At 33.9% G+C, this 17,303-nt stretch overlaps 1 protein-coding gene and 1 pseudogene across 1 annotated transcript in view; one reads left to right on the top strand and one right to left on the bottom strand.

The window, feature by feature from the left end:
• Nucleotides 1–17,303, bottom strand: part of CCDC73 (coiled-coil domain containing 73) — a 66,999-nt gene that overhangs the window by 5,684 nt on the left and 44,012 nt on the right. Inside the window, exons 9-15 of the mRNA XM_006908007.3 lie at nucleotides 16,522–16,650; nucleotides 15,970–16,029; nucleotides 14,738–14,842; nucleotides 8,873–8,983; nucleotides 4,635–4,769; nucleotides 3,194–3,383; nucleotides 564–2,072 (exon numbers count right to left, since the gene is read on the bottom strand). Coding sequence (XP_006908069.1) covers nucleotides 564–2,072; nucleotides 3,194–3,383; nucleotides 4,635–4,769; nucleotides 8,873–8,983; nucleotides 14,738–14,842; nucleotides 15,970–16,029; nucleotides 16,522–16,650 — 2,239 coding nt within the window. The remainder of the gene's footprint in view (nucleotides 1–563; nucleotides 2,073–3,193; nucleotides 3,384–4,634; nucleotides 4,770–8,872; nucleotides 8,984–14,737; nucleotides 14,843–15,969; nucleotides 16,030–16,521; nucleotides 16,651–17,303) is intronic.
• Nucleotides 8,139–8,257, top strand: LOC112476756 (annotated as a pseudogene).

Consider the following 17,303-nt stretch of genomic DNA (forward strand, 5'->3'; position numbering starts at 1 on the left):
TAAACAAGATACTTATTTTGCTTTTCCCAGTTTTTTCTCTTTTCTTTCTTAAAGAAGCCTATGTCATCTGAGGGCTATGCAAAGCTTTCTTTATGATCTGCATTTCTTTAATGGGTCTAAATGCACATTTAATGAGTTAAACAGGCAAAGACCCTGAAAATCTAAGATGTCTTTAACAACTTAAACAATTTTGTCTGTGAGATTGCTGTGACAAATTTTCCTCATGATCATATTTAAACTATTGTTCATTGTTATCTCCCAAGTTACTAATTTAAAAGTAATCACCCCAAACTATGATTTTTGTTATTTTCAGTTCCTTGATGAGATTTTTAAAAATTTCCAAAATGCAATTGTACTTCAGTATATGTTGATAATACTAGTTCAGATGTGACTGAAAATCTACTCCCATTTAAATAAAATCTTATCTACTTTTACATATATATAAGGGAGTATTTTAGACAAAAAAAAAAAAAATACTAATGTTTTCATTTTAAACACAATCTGGAGAATTTTTACCAAGAATACTAAGAAATTTTAAGGAAACATAAACTTTGTTTTCTTACCTGGTCCAGTATCTGTCCTGACATCATCCACACCAACACTTTTACAGAGTGTCACTGAAACGATCTTGTTTTCTGATGGACCTATTGGACTCTCCTTCAGCAATGAAGGAATGCTACAAGGTGAAGTGCTCACTGTTTGACTTTCAGTTTGATTTACTTTTGACCAAGGACTGGGGTCTAAAACATTCACATATACTGGAGTTTTCTCAGTTTTTTTATCTGAAGTTGAAAGATCAAAGGCTGACCTTCCACTTCTGTTTACTAAATCTCCAGATGGCTTTATGTGAAATGAACATGATTTTTCCAGCTGTCCATCACTGTAAATTTTTCCTGAAACGGTGTCATTTAATGATTCCGTTTTCTCTGTATTATTTAACAATGTATGTTGTCTTTCATTAATATCCACAAAAAGGAAGCCATCATTTCTCGTGGCTTCAGTTATCTGATTCCCATCAATCTGACTCTCTCTATTGGAAAACTGTATTTCGGTAGAAGTTGTTGTATGAACAGCAGTTTTCATATCTCTGGCTTGTGAAGCATGTATATTCTCATTGTTGACCTGAAGATAGGAAATGTTCACAGTGTTTTCTAAATATCTCAAACAATTCTTAAATTGACTCTCTTGTGTATCATCCAGATTTTTACATATGGCTCTTTTCTCAGGGCCTAAATTGGGTTTCACCATCATAGGCATAATACTAACATTTTTATCTGAATTCTTAAGAAGTACTTCCAAATTATCACTGAAAACAGCAGATGAAATAGGATGGTTGGTTGCTGTGTCACAAGGACTATTTAGTTCAGGTTTCTCTGAAGTATCATTACAGACTTGCTGAACATCTGAAATTTGTTTAAACGGCAATGTGCTACACTCACTTTTTTTATTTAACAGTTGTATTTGTTTTATTTTACATTGTTTATCATCCAAGATAACATTACTAGAATCATGTAAATTGTATTTCTGACACTGAACAGGATTCTTTTTTACATCTAGAAATGAATCCAAAACTCCTAGTTTGGTTTGGTCACTATTTGTAATTTCCTTCTCTGTGGCATTTTCTTGAGTCCCTGGAAGCAATCTGAATTGTTTGAATGGTTCGTTTTTAGAGGTATCTTTTATATGATTTGTATTGTGAGCCATCTCATTTAAGATACTGTTAAATAATGTTCTGTTATTTTCAACCTCCAGATGTACATCTGCAGAGTGAAGATCTAATCCTTTAGTTATTTCTAGGTGTATCTTCTCTGTTTCTCTTGATATATCTGCCACTAAAAAAGAATTATTTGTTGATTTAAATTCTGTACGTCCACTGTCTTTTTCCAAGCCCACCGCGTCTTTTATTTCTGTAGTAACTGCTTTTCTGAAGTCAGTAGGATTCAAGGTTTGCCCTTGACTAATTAATTCTTCTATGCAGAGGGTTTTGCTTAGGGAGATTTCACTTTGATTTCCATCCTGAGGTACAGTAGTATCAATTTTATTCTTTGATATTTTTTCAGAAAGCTGTAAATCTGTCATAATGAGAACACAGTAAACTTTTATTTATACACTAAAGCCTGCTTTTATAAGACATTTGTATCACCTTATTTTTATAAAAACATTTAACCTTAAACATTTCATTGGCCAATTATTACACAAACATAATAACACCAATTTTACCTAAATACTGAGTTCCCTTTTTCATAAGCATATATTTACCGTGCTAAAATATTTGGCTCTACCCATATTAAATGTTTATTTCATAAAAGCAAACATAGTTCTTGGTTTAAAATGAGAGATAGGTTGAGGGTATTACAAAACGTTTGTTATTTCTCTAGTGTTTCCTATTGGGCATAATAGTAAAATTCCAGATAAACACATAGCTGAAAAAATCAATTTATCCTAACAGGTAACATATTCTTAATTTTTATTACTACTTAGATCCAGAAATTACTAGCTGATTTCTTTAAGACTAACAATTATCGCTTTTTTATTCACTACCCCGTGGATATTTTTGAATTCTGGAATACTTTTGGACAACTGTACAGAATATCTACTTAAGACATTAATTTTATTTATCTGGGTTTCAACCATAGATTTCAAAGTTTCAGTATGGTTACAATAATCTAGAATACAAAGTTCAGGGCTTGCAAGGCTTTTTTTAGTCCAATCATTCATTCTCTCTACAACATCTCCACCAAGTGGTTGTTCAGTCTAGGTTTGAACACCTTCAAACAATCAGTACTGCCGTTAAACAACTCTTTCAAGATGTAAGAGAGCCATATGTAAATTAGTAAATTATTTCAACGGTTACAGAAAGGTCATCTGAACTAAGAAAAGTGCCCTAGATTTGGTCATCAGAAGGTTATCGGTGGCCCACAGAACATTCTCAGCAAAGCAGTGAAGGCAGAAACTAGAATGTGAAAAGCAAAGGTGTAAGTGATGAGAATGGAAGGCAGAAATGTATTTCTTTTTGCAAAAATACTGACTGTAAAGAATAGCTCAAAAGAAGCCTGTTTTTTTAAAGATATATACAAATTAAAATGTGTTTCTCAAACTACACTACAAGGTCCTTGAAGTAAAGACTGTAGCTGCTATTCCCTTAAAAAGCTCAATGTACAAATTAGAAAATACCAATATAATCTTAGGTTACCTTCTATAATGATTTCTTCTATAAGTGGGCCTTCTTTCTTTTCCTCCTGTTTTCTGTACTCAGTATCTAAACAAAAACTCCCAGTACTTTCTTCTCTTATTTCTTGCCCAGAATTACATTTCTGTATGATGCTGTTTTGTAATTTTCCCACTGACATCTCACTGTGTTCAGTATCTACTTCTGGAAGATTCTAGTGTAAAATAGAAAAGATTCTATTCTAATATAAAAACATTAAAAAGTATAAAACATTTAAACAAATTGTGCTGATAAAAGTGGACTCTTGTTTCCATTCAACCATTCGACAATTTCTATTTGAAAGCCAAATGATATTTTTAACTAAATTTAATATACTTTTCAAACACGATCACTTTAAATTCATTTTGTATATCATATTTAAGCAAAATGGAGACCTTTAGATATTTTCAAACATGCATTCCACATTATTATATAATAGCATACATATGTAATAACCACTCCTTCATTAAAAGCAATGTAGTAATGGCAGGCAAATTGTTTTGAATGTTTGGTATTTTTGTGTATCTTTAAAATAGTTAATCAGTTCAACATCCTTTTATTCCCCCTGTATATCGAGCACATATTCCATGGAAGCACTGCACTAGGCTTTAAGATCAGTGATGAACAAAAAAAATACAGTCCCTAGCCTGAAAAACTTACAGTCCAGTGGGGAAGACAGGAAAAGAAATAACAGGCAACTTTAAAGGGGATAAGGAGGCACTCCAAGGAGGAAAAATGGCACATGCAGGTGCTTAAAAGCAAGCAAAATTAGTCTTTTCATGAAACTACTTGTGGTTTACTTCAGCTAGAGCTAGATGCTAGAAGAATAGTGAGAAATGAGGCTTGAAATAAGCTAGGCCCAGGTCATCAAGGTCCGAATAGCATGCTAAGGAGCTCCAACGCTACCAGGAAGTCAATAAGTCAGTCAAGGGTTTTAGACAAAGTGATTAACGTGAGTTGATGATTAAAGACTTAAATGTAAGACCTGAAACCATAAAACTCCTAGAAGAAAACATAGGTAGTAAACTAGCAAAAATAAACAATGGGACTAAAACTAAAAAGCTATAGGAAAACATCAACAAAACAAAAAGACATCCTCCTGAATACGTTAGCAAATGGTATATCCAATAAGAGTTGATATCCAAAATATATGAGGAATTCATGCAACTCAACAACAAAAAAATAAACCTGATCAAAAAATGGGCAGAAGCCACGAAGAGACATTTCTCCACACTGGACATACATAAAGATGGTCAACAGACATGAAACGTTGTAATCAGGGAAATGCAAATCAAATACCACCTCACATTAGTCAGAATGGCTATTATCAAAAAGTCAGCAAAAACATGTTGGTGAGGATGTGGAGAAAAGGGGACCCTTGTCCCAATTTCTTTAGCAGACTACCCCCAACATACTTAAATTTTACCTGAAACTTCTTGTCTTCCTCAAACTTTTTCTGATCACATAATTCATTGTAATGTTCTTGTAACTTGATATGAGTTTCTTTAAGTGATGACAACTCATTTTTAATCTCATGAATTTCTCCATTAAGTTCTTCAACCTAATATAAAATATAATCAAAATGAGTACTTATATGTGTCTTATATGAAAACACATTTTGGGAAACAGTAAAAAACGAAAACAATCTTAAAGTAATTACTAATATTAAAAGGTACCATTTGTTGAACTGTGCTGAGTACTTAATTTCATACTCAAATATCCTATGAAGTATATTCAGTCTCCAATTTACAGATGAGAAATGTGAGGCTCCCAGACATTTAGTAACTTGACCAAGATCAGGTGGATACAAAGTGGTTATCAAATGCAAAACTAAATCTAGGGGCTGTGTTCTTAACTATTACATTAAATTACCTCTTGTTACAAATGAAAATTATTTTTAACCATAAAAATTCTGTAAGTTATACCTCACTGCTTTTTAAATTTTTTATTTTCTTGTTGTATTAGATATACAGATTTTAACTCAACTAGATGAAGAGTACTGATGAGCACTAAGTAGTACAACAGAAACTGATTCTGCAGCCTAATATTTACATCTATAAACTAGGCTTTCACTGGCTATAAAATTTCATAATCTTTTTCTTGGATTACTCTCATGGGGACCTCAGATATGAGATAAATTAAGTTCCACTGAGGAGATACATTTTTGTCATGAAAGATTATAAAAGTTTCTCGTGAACAATTTTTTAACTACCAAAAATTCTACAAATGCATATTATATTCCTTGCAGAGTAGTGGTCCTCAACCTTTTAGACACCAAGGACCAATGCTCCTATGAGAATCTAATGCCTGATGATCTGAGGTGGAGCTAAGGCAATTATGCTAGAGCTGGGGAGCAGCTGCAAATACAGATGAAGCTTCGTTCACTCACCCACCGCTCACTTGCTGTGCAGCCCAGTTCCTAATAGGCCAGAGACCAGTACCCAGTCTGCAGCCTGGGGTCGGGAACCCTGTTGAAGAGGCTAACAGATATGAGCTCACCTATTACACTCCCTTCATTTTCTCTAATTTTAACCATCTTTCAATCTATCTTTTCAAGGTAATAGACTCAACTCAGCATGTGTCCTTATCCCATCCTCCTTTGTGCCTAGCTCCAGCAGTGATCTCTTCCCTCAAACCTATTCTCAATCTTTCCTGCTATACCAGCATTTTCTCGGTTCACAAATATTCTCACAATCCTATTTTTCTCTCGACTCAATTCCCTCTCAATTTTTAAAGTCCACAATTGCTAACTTTCAAATTCTAACCTCCCATTGCTCCTTAATAACCTATTTAATTGTTCTGATTTTTTGTCAGCTATCACCTGCAAATTAGCAAAAGGATTTTTTCCAAGTTTTATACCACTTAACAGCTCTGTAGCACACACGCGCATGTGTGCACACGCAAAAAATGATACTGCCATTCCTCGAGGCTCTTTCTTCTTAGCCTTCTCTTCAAGATCTCCACTTCTTCCATAGATGATCTTATAATATCTATACCTTCAATTTCCATCTTTATGCTAATAAATCTTAAATCTATATCTCATCTCCCAACCTCTCTCCTAAGTTCACATTTTCAAATGCACGGAATGCACTTCAAGCTAGGTGTCCTGCAGGTACCATAAATTCAGCAGTTCCCAATTCATTATTTTCATCCACCAAATCTGCTTCTCCTGTCATATTCCCTGTATCAGTCAGTGACATTATCATTCTACTAGGTATACTAATCTCAGAGACATATTTGACTTCTTTCTCCTTCTAAAACTCATTATATATAAAATTTTACTAACTGCCAATTCCACCCCTCTTCTTCTCTGTTCTATTGCCCAAATTCACACCCTCATAGGCTCACGGTTAGATTTGCAATACTATTCTTACTGGTCTCTCCATAAAACCATCCTCCATACTGTTGCAAGGCTTACTTTTCTAAAAATGCAGATCTGACTATGTCACTGCTTTAAAATTATCAGTGGCTTCCCATTACTTATCAAATTCAACTTCCTTAGTAAGGGACCCTTCAGAAAGCAACCTCAACCTATTTTCCAATGTCATATTCCAGATCAAACTATTTATCACCCTTGAAATGCAGCCTGCCTCCATGATTTTTCCCTTTCTTAAATGGAATGCCAACAGGATGAAATGAGAAATGTAGGAAATCGGCATCCATGGCCTGGTGAAACCTGTTCATCTTTCAAGGCCAAATTCTTCATCTTTTTTCTAAAACCTCCAACCTAGCTAAATGACATGATTTTGTGCTTTCACAGTAATTTGTTGAAACTACTAAAAACACTCCGTGCTATGGTTAATTTCATAGTTATCTCTCCCTTTGAAAGTGTGAGCTCTTTATTATTATTTGTATTTTAGGCATATTTAAAAATTCAGTACCTAGAATAGTGCCTCACACTTAATAGATGCTCAACAAGTGCTGTAAACTAAATTTCTTTTGTGACCCCCCATTCTGTTAATAATTTCTGAACATCCTCATTTTATTGTTTTATTTTTTAACCCATCTAGATCCAATCTCAGTAGCAATCCACTCAAGAATGGTGAAAAACCTACACAGAGATAGAAATACAATTAATGAGTAGACCTGACCTCCATTCAAGAAAACTCTTGTAGAACCAAAGCAGCTTTCAAAAAACTTATCTATTTTCTGTTTAGTACTAAAGCATATCAAAGTAAAATAACTGTAGAAGCTAAAAATCCTAAGACGAAAGCAATTTTATTCAAATTTATAGACAGGCCTCACAGTGAAGCTGAATGTTTATTCTTTCCTAATGTGATTGATTTTCTTGAGGAAGGGGCATGGTTGTGGTCTCATCAGGAAAAATAAATGTTTAATTTTCTTAGCTTAACTAATATTTTTTGGCATGGTTGGTATATTCAAGTTTATATTCTCTTTTCACTTTATAGTTTTTCCTTATTCTGACTGTACCACTTCCATGATCTTTTAAACATCAGAAATGTGAAAGAAGTGTTGGGATGCAATGTGGATTAAGTGAAGCTAAAATGAATATTACTATGCTTGGTGCTTAGTAATAAACTTTACTAGCATAAAAATTATTAAGGATTTTTTAGTATTCAGATACAATTAATTACAAAATATTTTTTGAGATCTGGGTAAAGCTTATCAAATTCATCAATGAAGACTTGATCTCTCCAAAATACAAATTAAGAGAATGTTACCTAAAGTAATTGAAAAATCAAGAATTACTTATATAACAATTTATATTAAACAAAATCACCTATAGAAGATGTCATCAAGTACTTAAATATATGGTATATCAGTATAAAAATATATTAGCATAGTATTAAAATACAGTATAATTAGTATAATAGCCTAAATATAATCTTACTCTCCCAAAATATAGCTTTCATAATTTCATAAATATTGATCTTCTATTGTGTTAATTCTTGTACAAGAATTAAAAGGTGTCTACAGCCATGCCACCCTGAACGTGCCTGATCTTGTCTGATCTCGGAAGCTAAGCAGGATCGGGCCTGGTTAGTACTTGGATGGGAGACTACCTAGGAAGACCAGGTGCTGTAGGTGTTAAAAAAAAAATTAAAAGGCAATGAAAATAGATATTAAAATAGAATAATCAATTTTGGGGTTCATCAATCTTTAAAGTGAACCATTATACACTTTAATTTACATCATTTTACACTTATTATCTACTTCATTAAAATTAAAATTTAGTATTAAATAAACAGATAAGAAAATAGCATTGTTTATTGCATCTCGACAAAACTGCTGAGGAAAGCTAAATATATCAGCTAACAATAATACCTATATAATTATTTTATTCATTTATTAAAATACTATCAATGGTTTTATGAAAAGGTAATTTTTCTTTGTCACATATGGGAAGTCATCCAAAATTATATGTGTATATACATACACAACACATACATACACATGTGTATGTGTTGTTTTTCATGCATGAAAGCATCACAAGAAATTTAGATTTAAAAAAATTAAATTAAATTTAGATTTAAAAAAAGGATTCACTTTTTGGAAATGAAAATGCAAGAATAAAATGTGTCTGACTATATTCCTACATTATTTTTGTAATATTAAGAAAATATTGTTAAGAAAACATTTAATAGTTATTTTAAATGTCTACAACTTAAAATATTTTAATATTTTAACATTTAATAAACCTACATGCTTTTTCCAAGTTCCAAGTGCTTTCTCATGCTCATTTTGGAGATTAAGGAACTTTTCTTCATTTTCTCTCACCTTCTCCCTTTGCAGCTCATTATCTCTTTCAAGGGTCTGCAATAAAATTAATTATCCAAAAAATAATCAATACCACATTAATGAATTTTGATGTGTTTTATGTTGCTTGGACCTTTGCTTTTAACATGCTGGAAGTGCCATACAGATCAGTGATAATGTGCTATCTCAACAATAATTTTCATAAATTAACAGAAAGGTGCTTATAGTTTAGTTAACAGGAAATAGGGGGAGGTTATGAAAAAGAAATGGCTATAAAAGGGTATAAAAACATTGCCATTATTCAGTTTCACTGCATAAGTTTTAATGTACTGAAAAAGTAATATAAAGTACAGCACTGAAAAGTATGAAATGTAGCATAATCAGCCTAACCCTACTAAAAATTTTTAACTATGTTTTCTGTATCTGTTTATTTGAGAAATTAACTGGCTAGAAAACCTTTAAATACAATTTTAATTTTTAATTTCAAATTAACTTTTTTAGTAGAGCTTCAATATTTACTATATTAACTATTACTTCATAAATTAACATAACATAACCACCATCACACTACCTCTCTCCCCCCAAAAAACCCTTAAAGAGTAAAAATACTACTAAGTGTTTTCTAAGACATGGGGTTTTTAAGTTATTAAATAAGTGTCATTAATATTAGGTTTCTTCAATGTCCGCTGATAGTTCAAGAAAACTCCTGTAAAAAGACAAAGCTATACAAAGGATGCAGAAAGAAAGCTATACAAAGGATGCAGAAAGAAAAGGTATACAAAGGATGCAGAAAGAAAAGGTAAAGTTTTCCTCTATTGGTTCTCCAATTTCCCTCCCCAGAGGGGAGCAGTTTCTTGTGTATCCTTCCAGAAATTGCATACAAGTTTACAGAATACATTATAAGCATACAAGTTTACGGAATACATTTTTAAAATACAGATGAGACCATATTATATATACCATGTTGTTCTGTAATCTGCTTTATTAAAAAAAAAAAGAACAATGTCTTGCTTACTTTCCACATCATATATAGATCTATCTCATTTTAAAATACGTATAGCAAATTGGCTCTAAAAATAATAAAGCCTATTTGCAGCATTTGCCAATTTCATTAGTGTTAAATATTCCCACCATGGTCAATCTCAAGCTAACACTGTTTTAACAACCAGCTCACAAAATGACAACAGCTCTAACAACTAGCTCCCCTGGGTACAAGCTGTCTCCAGCACACCACTGGATCTCCCTAATCTCAGGTATCACTCAAACTCTCCAAAGTAAACCTCCAATCTTCTGCCAAGTAGGAGACAGACAGTGCCAATTTGTGCAGGGTTAGGAAGAGAATCTGGAGGTGTGATAGTTTCTTACATAGACCTTCTAGTTTTTGGCTTCAGTTGTGTGCCCTACTTCTAAAGGCACACAATGCCTACAATCCTGACCATTTCTGCATCTTTGACTTGGGTTTCTACTTTCTCTCATATCACATATACTAAGTAAATTACTCATTTTCCATCTGGTTCTCACTTTTAAAACTTTTTTATTGTTTCCTCTATTTTCTTGTCCTTGTAGATTTAGTAATGCCATTTTATTGCAATTTCAAGAGGAAATACAAGTGAATGTGTGGGTTCGATTGAATAGGTTTAACTAGAAGCCCTAACCTGGCAATATCTGAACTTAACAAAGAGTCTGAATTTATTCACTGTTAATCATTCATTAGTTTCATAAAATTTAATGAGCTCCTACTATGTACCAGATACTCTTCTAGGCTTTTATACTACATTAGTGAAAATGTTACTGTTCTTGTGGAATTTATACTCTATCAGGAAATTATTTGGTATTACTAGCTTCTGGATTAACAAATCTAAAAACCCTCTCTGAAAAAATGGACATTGTAGAAAGTCAAAATGAAACCATCTTAATACTTTAATATACCAAAAACAAAGTAAGTTATTCTAGTTAATACTATGTTAATACTATGACTATAGAGGAATAACTATACTTACATCTGGACTAAACTATAATTAAGTCATAGTAGAAAATTTTCTCTATCATGAGAATTTAGTTTTCTGTGCTCCAAATTCTACTATTAAAAAGGGGAAGACAGATGACAGCATGATTGCAGAGCACTGAAAGCGAGTACACCATTATGAAGAGTAATTGTAGTACAGGTAGTACTAGTATGTAGTACAAGTGCAATTAGAATGCTCCTTGAGAAAACACTTGAGATATCTATGCAGTGTAATCCTTAGCAACAATTCTACATCAACATTTTGTTATAGTATATATCAGTGGTTCTCAAACACCAGTCTGCAAACAAGTACTGATTCATGACAAAATTTCATGGCAAAAAAAATGTCAATATAAGGTCATCAAATGTCTTTTCTTGTAATGGACCATACTTTTTCCTGAGATTATATCCTTAATATACTTTTAATGTTAAAATATCCTCCTTTAAGGGTGGCTTCATAGTGTAGTGGTTAGTACGTCTGCTTTATACACAGAAGGACCTGGGTTCGCGCCCCAGGTGGAACCACAGACCATAACCCGGTGCACCAGGCCCCGGGGCAGCCAGGACCCTGAGTGCGCCAGGACCGGGTGCATGCCGCAAGCATGTGAGAGGGGATGCCCCACCTTCAGAGATCCAGTTCTTAAGGAGAAACGGCAACATCCATAGGTCAGGGGTGAAAGTGGGGGCGGAGGAATTAAAGAGGGGGGAAAAAAGTTTTCTTTTATAAAATGAAAATGATGATGGTATTGTTTATTTTTTAATGTACCGTATCAAAATAAAAAGCTGACAATTCTATCCTGTTCTTACCAATACTTTGAAATTTTACTATATAAAATCTAGTTTCTCTATGTACTATCAAGGCTCAGCTAATAATGATGCTAGTTAAAGAGAGAGGCATTTGGATTATCTAAGATATTGGCCTATATAGTTAAAATATCCTGGAACCACAGTTACAGTTATCATTAACTCAATGAAAGACATGACTATATATATTTATGACTACTATAGGCCCTGTAGAATTCAGTAATACATAAACATTGGGTTTAGCATTCATGAAAGGCAATTTAAAAGTTGTGGTTTCCATATAACTGATCTAATAAAAGTGGCAGCTCTCACGAGTCTAAGAAAAATACATTAACAACGTAATGTAGAAATAGTACTGGAATAGAAACAGTACTGGAATAGACAAAGCTTTCATCCTGATTTCTCACTAATTATGAGGCCTTGAACTACATAGCTTACATTTCCTAGATCTCTAGCTCATCATGAAATGATTGGACTAGCTAATCTCTGATACTTTGATCAGAGATTAAAATTCTCTTTCAACTCCATTAAATGTATTAGGAGACAATCCTGATAACTGCTATTCATAAAGAATGTGGGTAAATTATGTTTCTGGAGAGAAGGTTCAACACATCAGAGAAATAGTTATCCATCTGTAGGGTGGGTAGAGGAGATGGGGGGAAACTTTCTTATAACTCGACTTTCAGAGAAATGCTTTTAACTAGTCTTTTATTGGAGGTGAAGAGGTTAAGAGGAGGGAGAGGTTTGACTCTTCCCTCTCCCTCTTCTAGGTCTAACTCCTATAGTTCTGGAGCAGGCAAGAGAAATAAGGCGAAACTCTACGTGACTAGTCATAGAACATTAATGGTGAGATAAATCTTGCATTGTTCAGGTCAGGTCTGGCTTCATTCAATGGTGATAGACTCACCATAATTTGTGAAACCCATTGCAAAATGAAAAAAGGCAGGAAAAAGTACTGTTAAAGATACTAAATAATAAAACTTTTTCCTTTCTTCACAGTAACTCCCTCCTCCCTATCTCTTCCAGTCAATCTGTCATGGGGCTTTTATTTTCTATTTCATGTCATGATCCCCTGGGCAGGGGGATACTTACAGGGCAAATGCAGATCCTCACAGATGCCTAAAGGCCTCACCACATGACTCAGCACAAGTATGATCTACCTGCTAGTGGGTTGTACCTCCTCCAAGTGGCTGGACTCATGTACTATGTCCCGGCTGGGGTGGGGAAGTCAGTTTCCCCATCCTATGGGCCCTCTGCCCCAACTCATGGCAGATGGGTAACCCCCAACGGATTGCAACTGCCAGGCAGAAATGTACCTCAGTATTTGGAATGGGGACTCTCACCCAGCGTAGCCACCTACTTAAAATGCCAAAGTATTGCCAACCTGGGACAGAGGATGCTGCAGAGCCCATGCACTCAGCCCAGACCCTCTCTGCTATATCTAGGCTTCCACCAGAGGTAAAGAGCAACAGTAGAACACGGGCCTATCCCCACCAGTGTGACCCAGTCATCACGGCAGTGGCAAGACAGGAGCAGGGAAGATGAGGCCAGGCAGGGCCCACCAAAAGGCAGAAGAGCCAGCAGCCAAGAACTGGTCCTGGGAGGCAGTGGGAGACAGAAGAATCCCTGATCTGAGGTTCCAAGCCTCCAATGCATTATCAGATAAATTTACCCTTCCCAAAAGATTTAATTTACAAAACATAATTTAAAGATAAAAATTAATAAAAATTTCAAGACAGTGACTCACAGGACATAAAACCTAAAGCACAAGGCCCTCTGAGTATGGGTCCCTATGCAACTGCATACATAACCATGTATACATAACCTGATTACATAACCATGAAGCTGGCTCTGGCTTCTGCTGATGGCGGTCTTCACATAGGAGGTGACTTTAGTTTCCTTGCAAAATGTCCAGCATCACCCTTTATCACCAGAATCTCTTCAGACAGGTATAGATACCTTCCAATGGCCAGTCCAGTGGAACATGTCCCCAGTCTCTTCTCTTGAGTTGGACATCACCTGGCTCAGTAGAACACAGGGAAGCTCCCCCTCTTTCACCAACCTCCATGTTCCTTCCTAGGAAGCCAAGGAACCACCAAAGTTCTCTCTTCTACATCCTTCCAGGTACATATAATATTGGACCAAGCATAATACACTGGCACAGATTACTACAAAAACTTTCCTCCTTGAAATTTCTTGACTATAACTGGGCATTAGTGCATATGTTCTTGATACACTTCCAAACTTCGAAAATGTGTCAAGTTCTTCCACATGAACTACTCTACTGGTAACACCAGAGCGGACGTTCAGGATTCTATAGCATCTCAAGTATCCATCTAAGGAACAGATGGCAGTCTCACCCTCCCTTTCTTGTACCCCAGTCTTTACAAGTGATTTTCCTGTAGACTCCTTCACTTAGCTTCATGAGGGGAAATACGTGCCCCTTCACTAGGTATGTAAGAGAAAAGCCTCTCTTATTGAACCCTTACTCTCAAAACAAAGTGACCATAACTTCTTCCTCTCCCCAATCATTTTCTTACATATCCTAGAAAGAAGATGATGGGGTGATGATGTTGAGGTAACAGGGCCAGTTCTATCATATTCTTGTAAAGAGAGATCTGCCCCCCAATTACTGGGAGCTGATTGCTCTCTTAGAATGTGGCAATACCTGTCACCTTTTATTTTCAGTTTTGGTCTTGGCTATAATTCTAAGACAAAGAAAAAAAAATCCCATTCAATCTGTTACAAATTTAAATTGAACACCTGATACAACTGAACATTTCACTAGTGACTTCAATGTTTAAAAAATATGGTCATTACTTTACACGTTGATACCAAGTTAATGAAAGAGGCCATATCCTACTCCTAAAATTCAAAGTGATCTCAGATAAAGTTGGACAGATGAGTACAACTAAACAGGTAAAACTCATTAGATGGGAATATAGTTTAAACTACACACACACACACACACACACACACACACACACACACACATATAAAACCTGATTATTTTCTCTTAGCCCCTTCAATTCTGCTTCCAGTTCAGTATTAACTTGAGTCTGTTGCTGAAGTAACTGCTGCATATGTTGGAAAGAAATGATGACATCCTTTTAAAAAAAAGTATATCAATTAAAAAATTTTTAAAATAGTAGGCATGTTTCTAAACTCAATTTTAAAATACACTTTCTAGTTTCTTATTTTTATAGTTTAATTACAACCCATAATAAAGAATATATTAATGACACATTTGATTAATTTAACATCTAAAAGAATTTATATTATATGATTTCTTACAAAGTACCATTTCCAAGAGTTCCTCAAATAATTAGTTTTTAAAATGGACCATGGATTCTGAGACACTATTGAAAAATGTGAAAAATTCAAAACTAAAACTTTTGTTGGCTTGCCCCCAAACTAGTAAATATATCACTACTAAAATATCATATTGCTAATGGGCTAGGATGTCACAGTATATATTTAGAATCAAATGGAAGAAAACCAGAAGAGGAAAAAAAGAAACAGGACAAGTTTTCTTTCATATACCTTTTTTTTAAAAAAAATAAAACAATTATAATATACATAAATTCAAATGAGTATAATATCCTATAAACATGTTCTAAGCATACATACGCTTCAATAATTATCTGCCAAATCTAAAATATCAAGGAAAAAACTGACTTATGTTTATTCTTTGTTATTTACTCATAAAATATCTTAATGTAATATTTTCTCCAGCTTTGATATAATTGACCCATACATTGTGTAAGCTTAAGGTGTACAAGGTGATGATTTGATACAAGTATACATTGCAAAATGATTAATACAACAAGGTTAATATCTCTGTCACCTCACATAATTATTGTTTTTCTTGTGTGTGGTGAGAACATTTAAGATCTACTCTCTAAGTAACTTGCAAGTATATAATATAGTATGTTAACTAAAGTCATGCTGTACATTAAATCCTTAGAACTTACACATTTTATAACTGGAAGTTTGTACCCTTTGATGAACATCTCCCCTTTTCTCCTCTGATTTTGTTCCTAATGGGAGTATATGTGAGACCTGGTTAAAAAGGTACATGTGTACCCATTCAACAAACACTGAGTGCTTACTATGTGTAGGACTTGACCTAGACATGATTCCATTTATTATTTAACTTAATTTGATTATTTCCCACATTGTATCTGGTTTTTAAAATATTTACTATCTTCCAAAATATCTTATGATTGCTTGCCTGTTTTTCTTCTTGAATACGGGTAATCTCTTCATTAATCCTCTTATTTAATTCCAATTCCTTAAAAAAATTGAATAATTTTAGGTTATGATACAAGTCAGCAAATTCTACATTCGATTCAGTGCTCAACAAATTTGGGAGTGTCATGATCTATTATTACTCCTGAGTACCAACACTAGTTTGCTGTTGAAGCAGTGACTCAAGTGAAGTGAAGATGGTATTAGATACCCAATATAGGCTGGTGCAAACTTATAAATATCATTGTTAAAAAGTACTAAATTCCTCATCTCCAAAAGCTTTTCTGGAGACACCACTGTACCATAAGATGATCTGACACTGTATTAAAGTAGAAATAAAATTATTATAGCCAGATTTTATTGTCTTAAAGTCTTGCTGATAATAGTAAAAATCTAATAACTTAAAAAGATTCATTAATACTTTTTTCTTATGTATATTAACTTGACAAAAAGGAACATTTTTGTACTATAATCCTAAAATTCTCATAACTTTTACTAAAATATTTTATAAACATGAATGCACTGAATTAAATACCATGTTGAGTCTTTCTTGAAGTTCCTGAAATTTTTGTTCTTTAATTGTTAAATTGATGTTTTCTTCTCCCATCTTATATTGACATGTGACTTTGGACTTTATCAAGTCTGAGGTTATTTCTTTTAATTCCTTAACATAAGAAATATGAAACAGAAAATTCAGTATACATATTTCATCAAAGCAAGTTACTTTTCTGATAGTTTTAAAATCCATTTTTAAACCTATCAATATAATTTACTATATTTCATATATCAAGATAATACTACCGGTCCATTAAGGTGTATTTCCCCTAGTTCCATGATGAGATAATTAGCCAAGGTGGGAATGCTATTTGCGGCTATGGAATGCTGGGTTCACCAGGCAAACACAAAAATAGAAGGCTTGATCTTTGCTCTTAAAAAGAGTATACTAAATAAATGAACTAACCAACCAGAAGTAGGGTGTTTTCATTAATTACTTATTTACCAAAAATCTTCTAAGATAAAGAGATGACAAGAGATTACCAATTCCCAAATTCGTTAGCATCCAATAAGAAAAAATTTGTGTAAGAAATAATTACGATATAATATGATGAGTGCTATATTACAGGAATGTATAAAAGCATAAAGAAGGAAATAGTTTGGTTGAGGGCATCAAGAAGGCATTACATGGAAAAGTGGTATTTGAAGTGAGTCTTTGAAGATAAATCTGCGAAGAGGACAAAAGAGGAGCACGTGTTCCAAGCAAAAAGATTCTACAGGCACAAATGTACAGAAACATGGAAGAGCATGGTATTTTTCAGG

This window comes from Pteropus alecto, unplaced genomic scaffold (genome assembly GCF_000325575.1).
Source record: "Pteropus alecto unplaced genomic scaffold, ASM32557v1 scaffold71, whole genome shotgun sequence".
Taxonomy (NCBI): domain Eukaryota; kingdom Metazoa; phylum Chordata; class Mammalia; order Chiroptera; family Pteropodidae; genus Pteropus; species Pteropus alecto.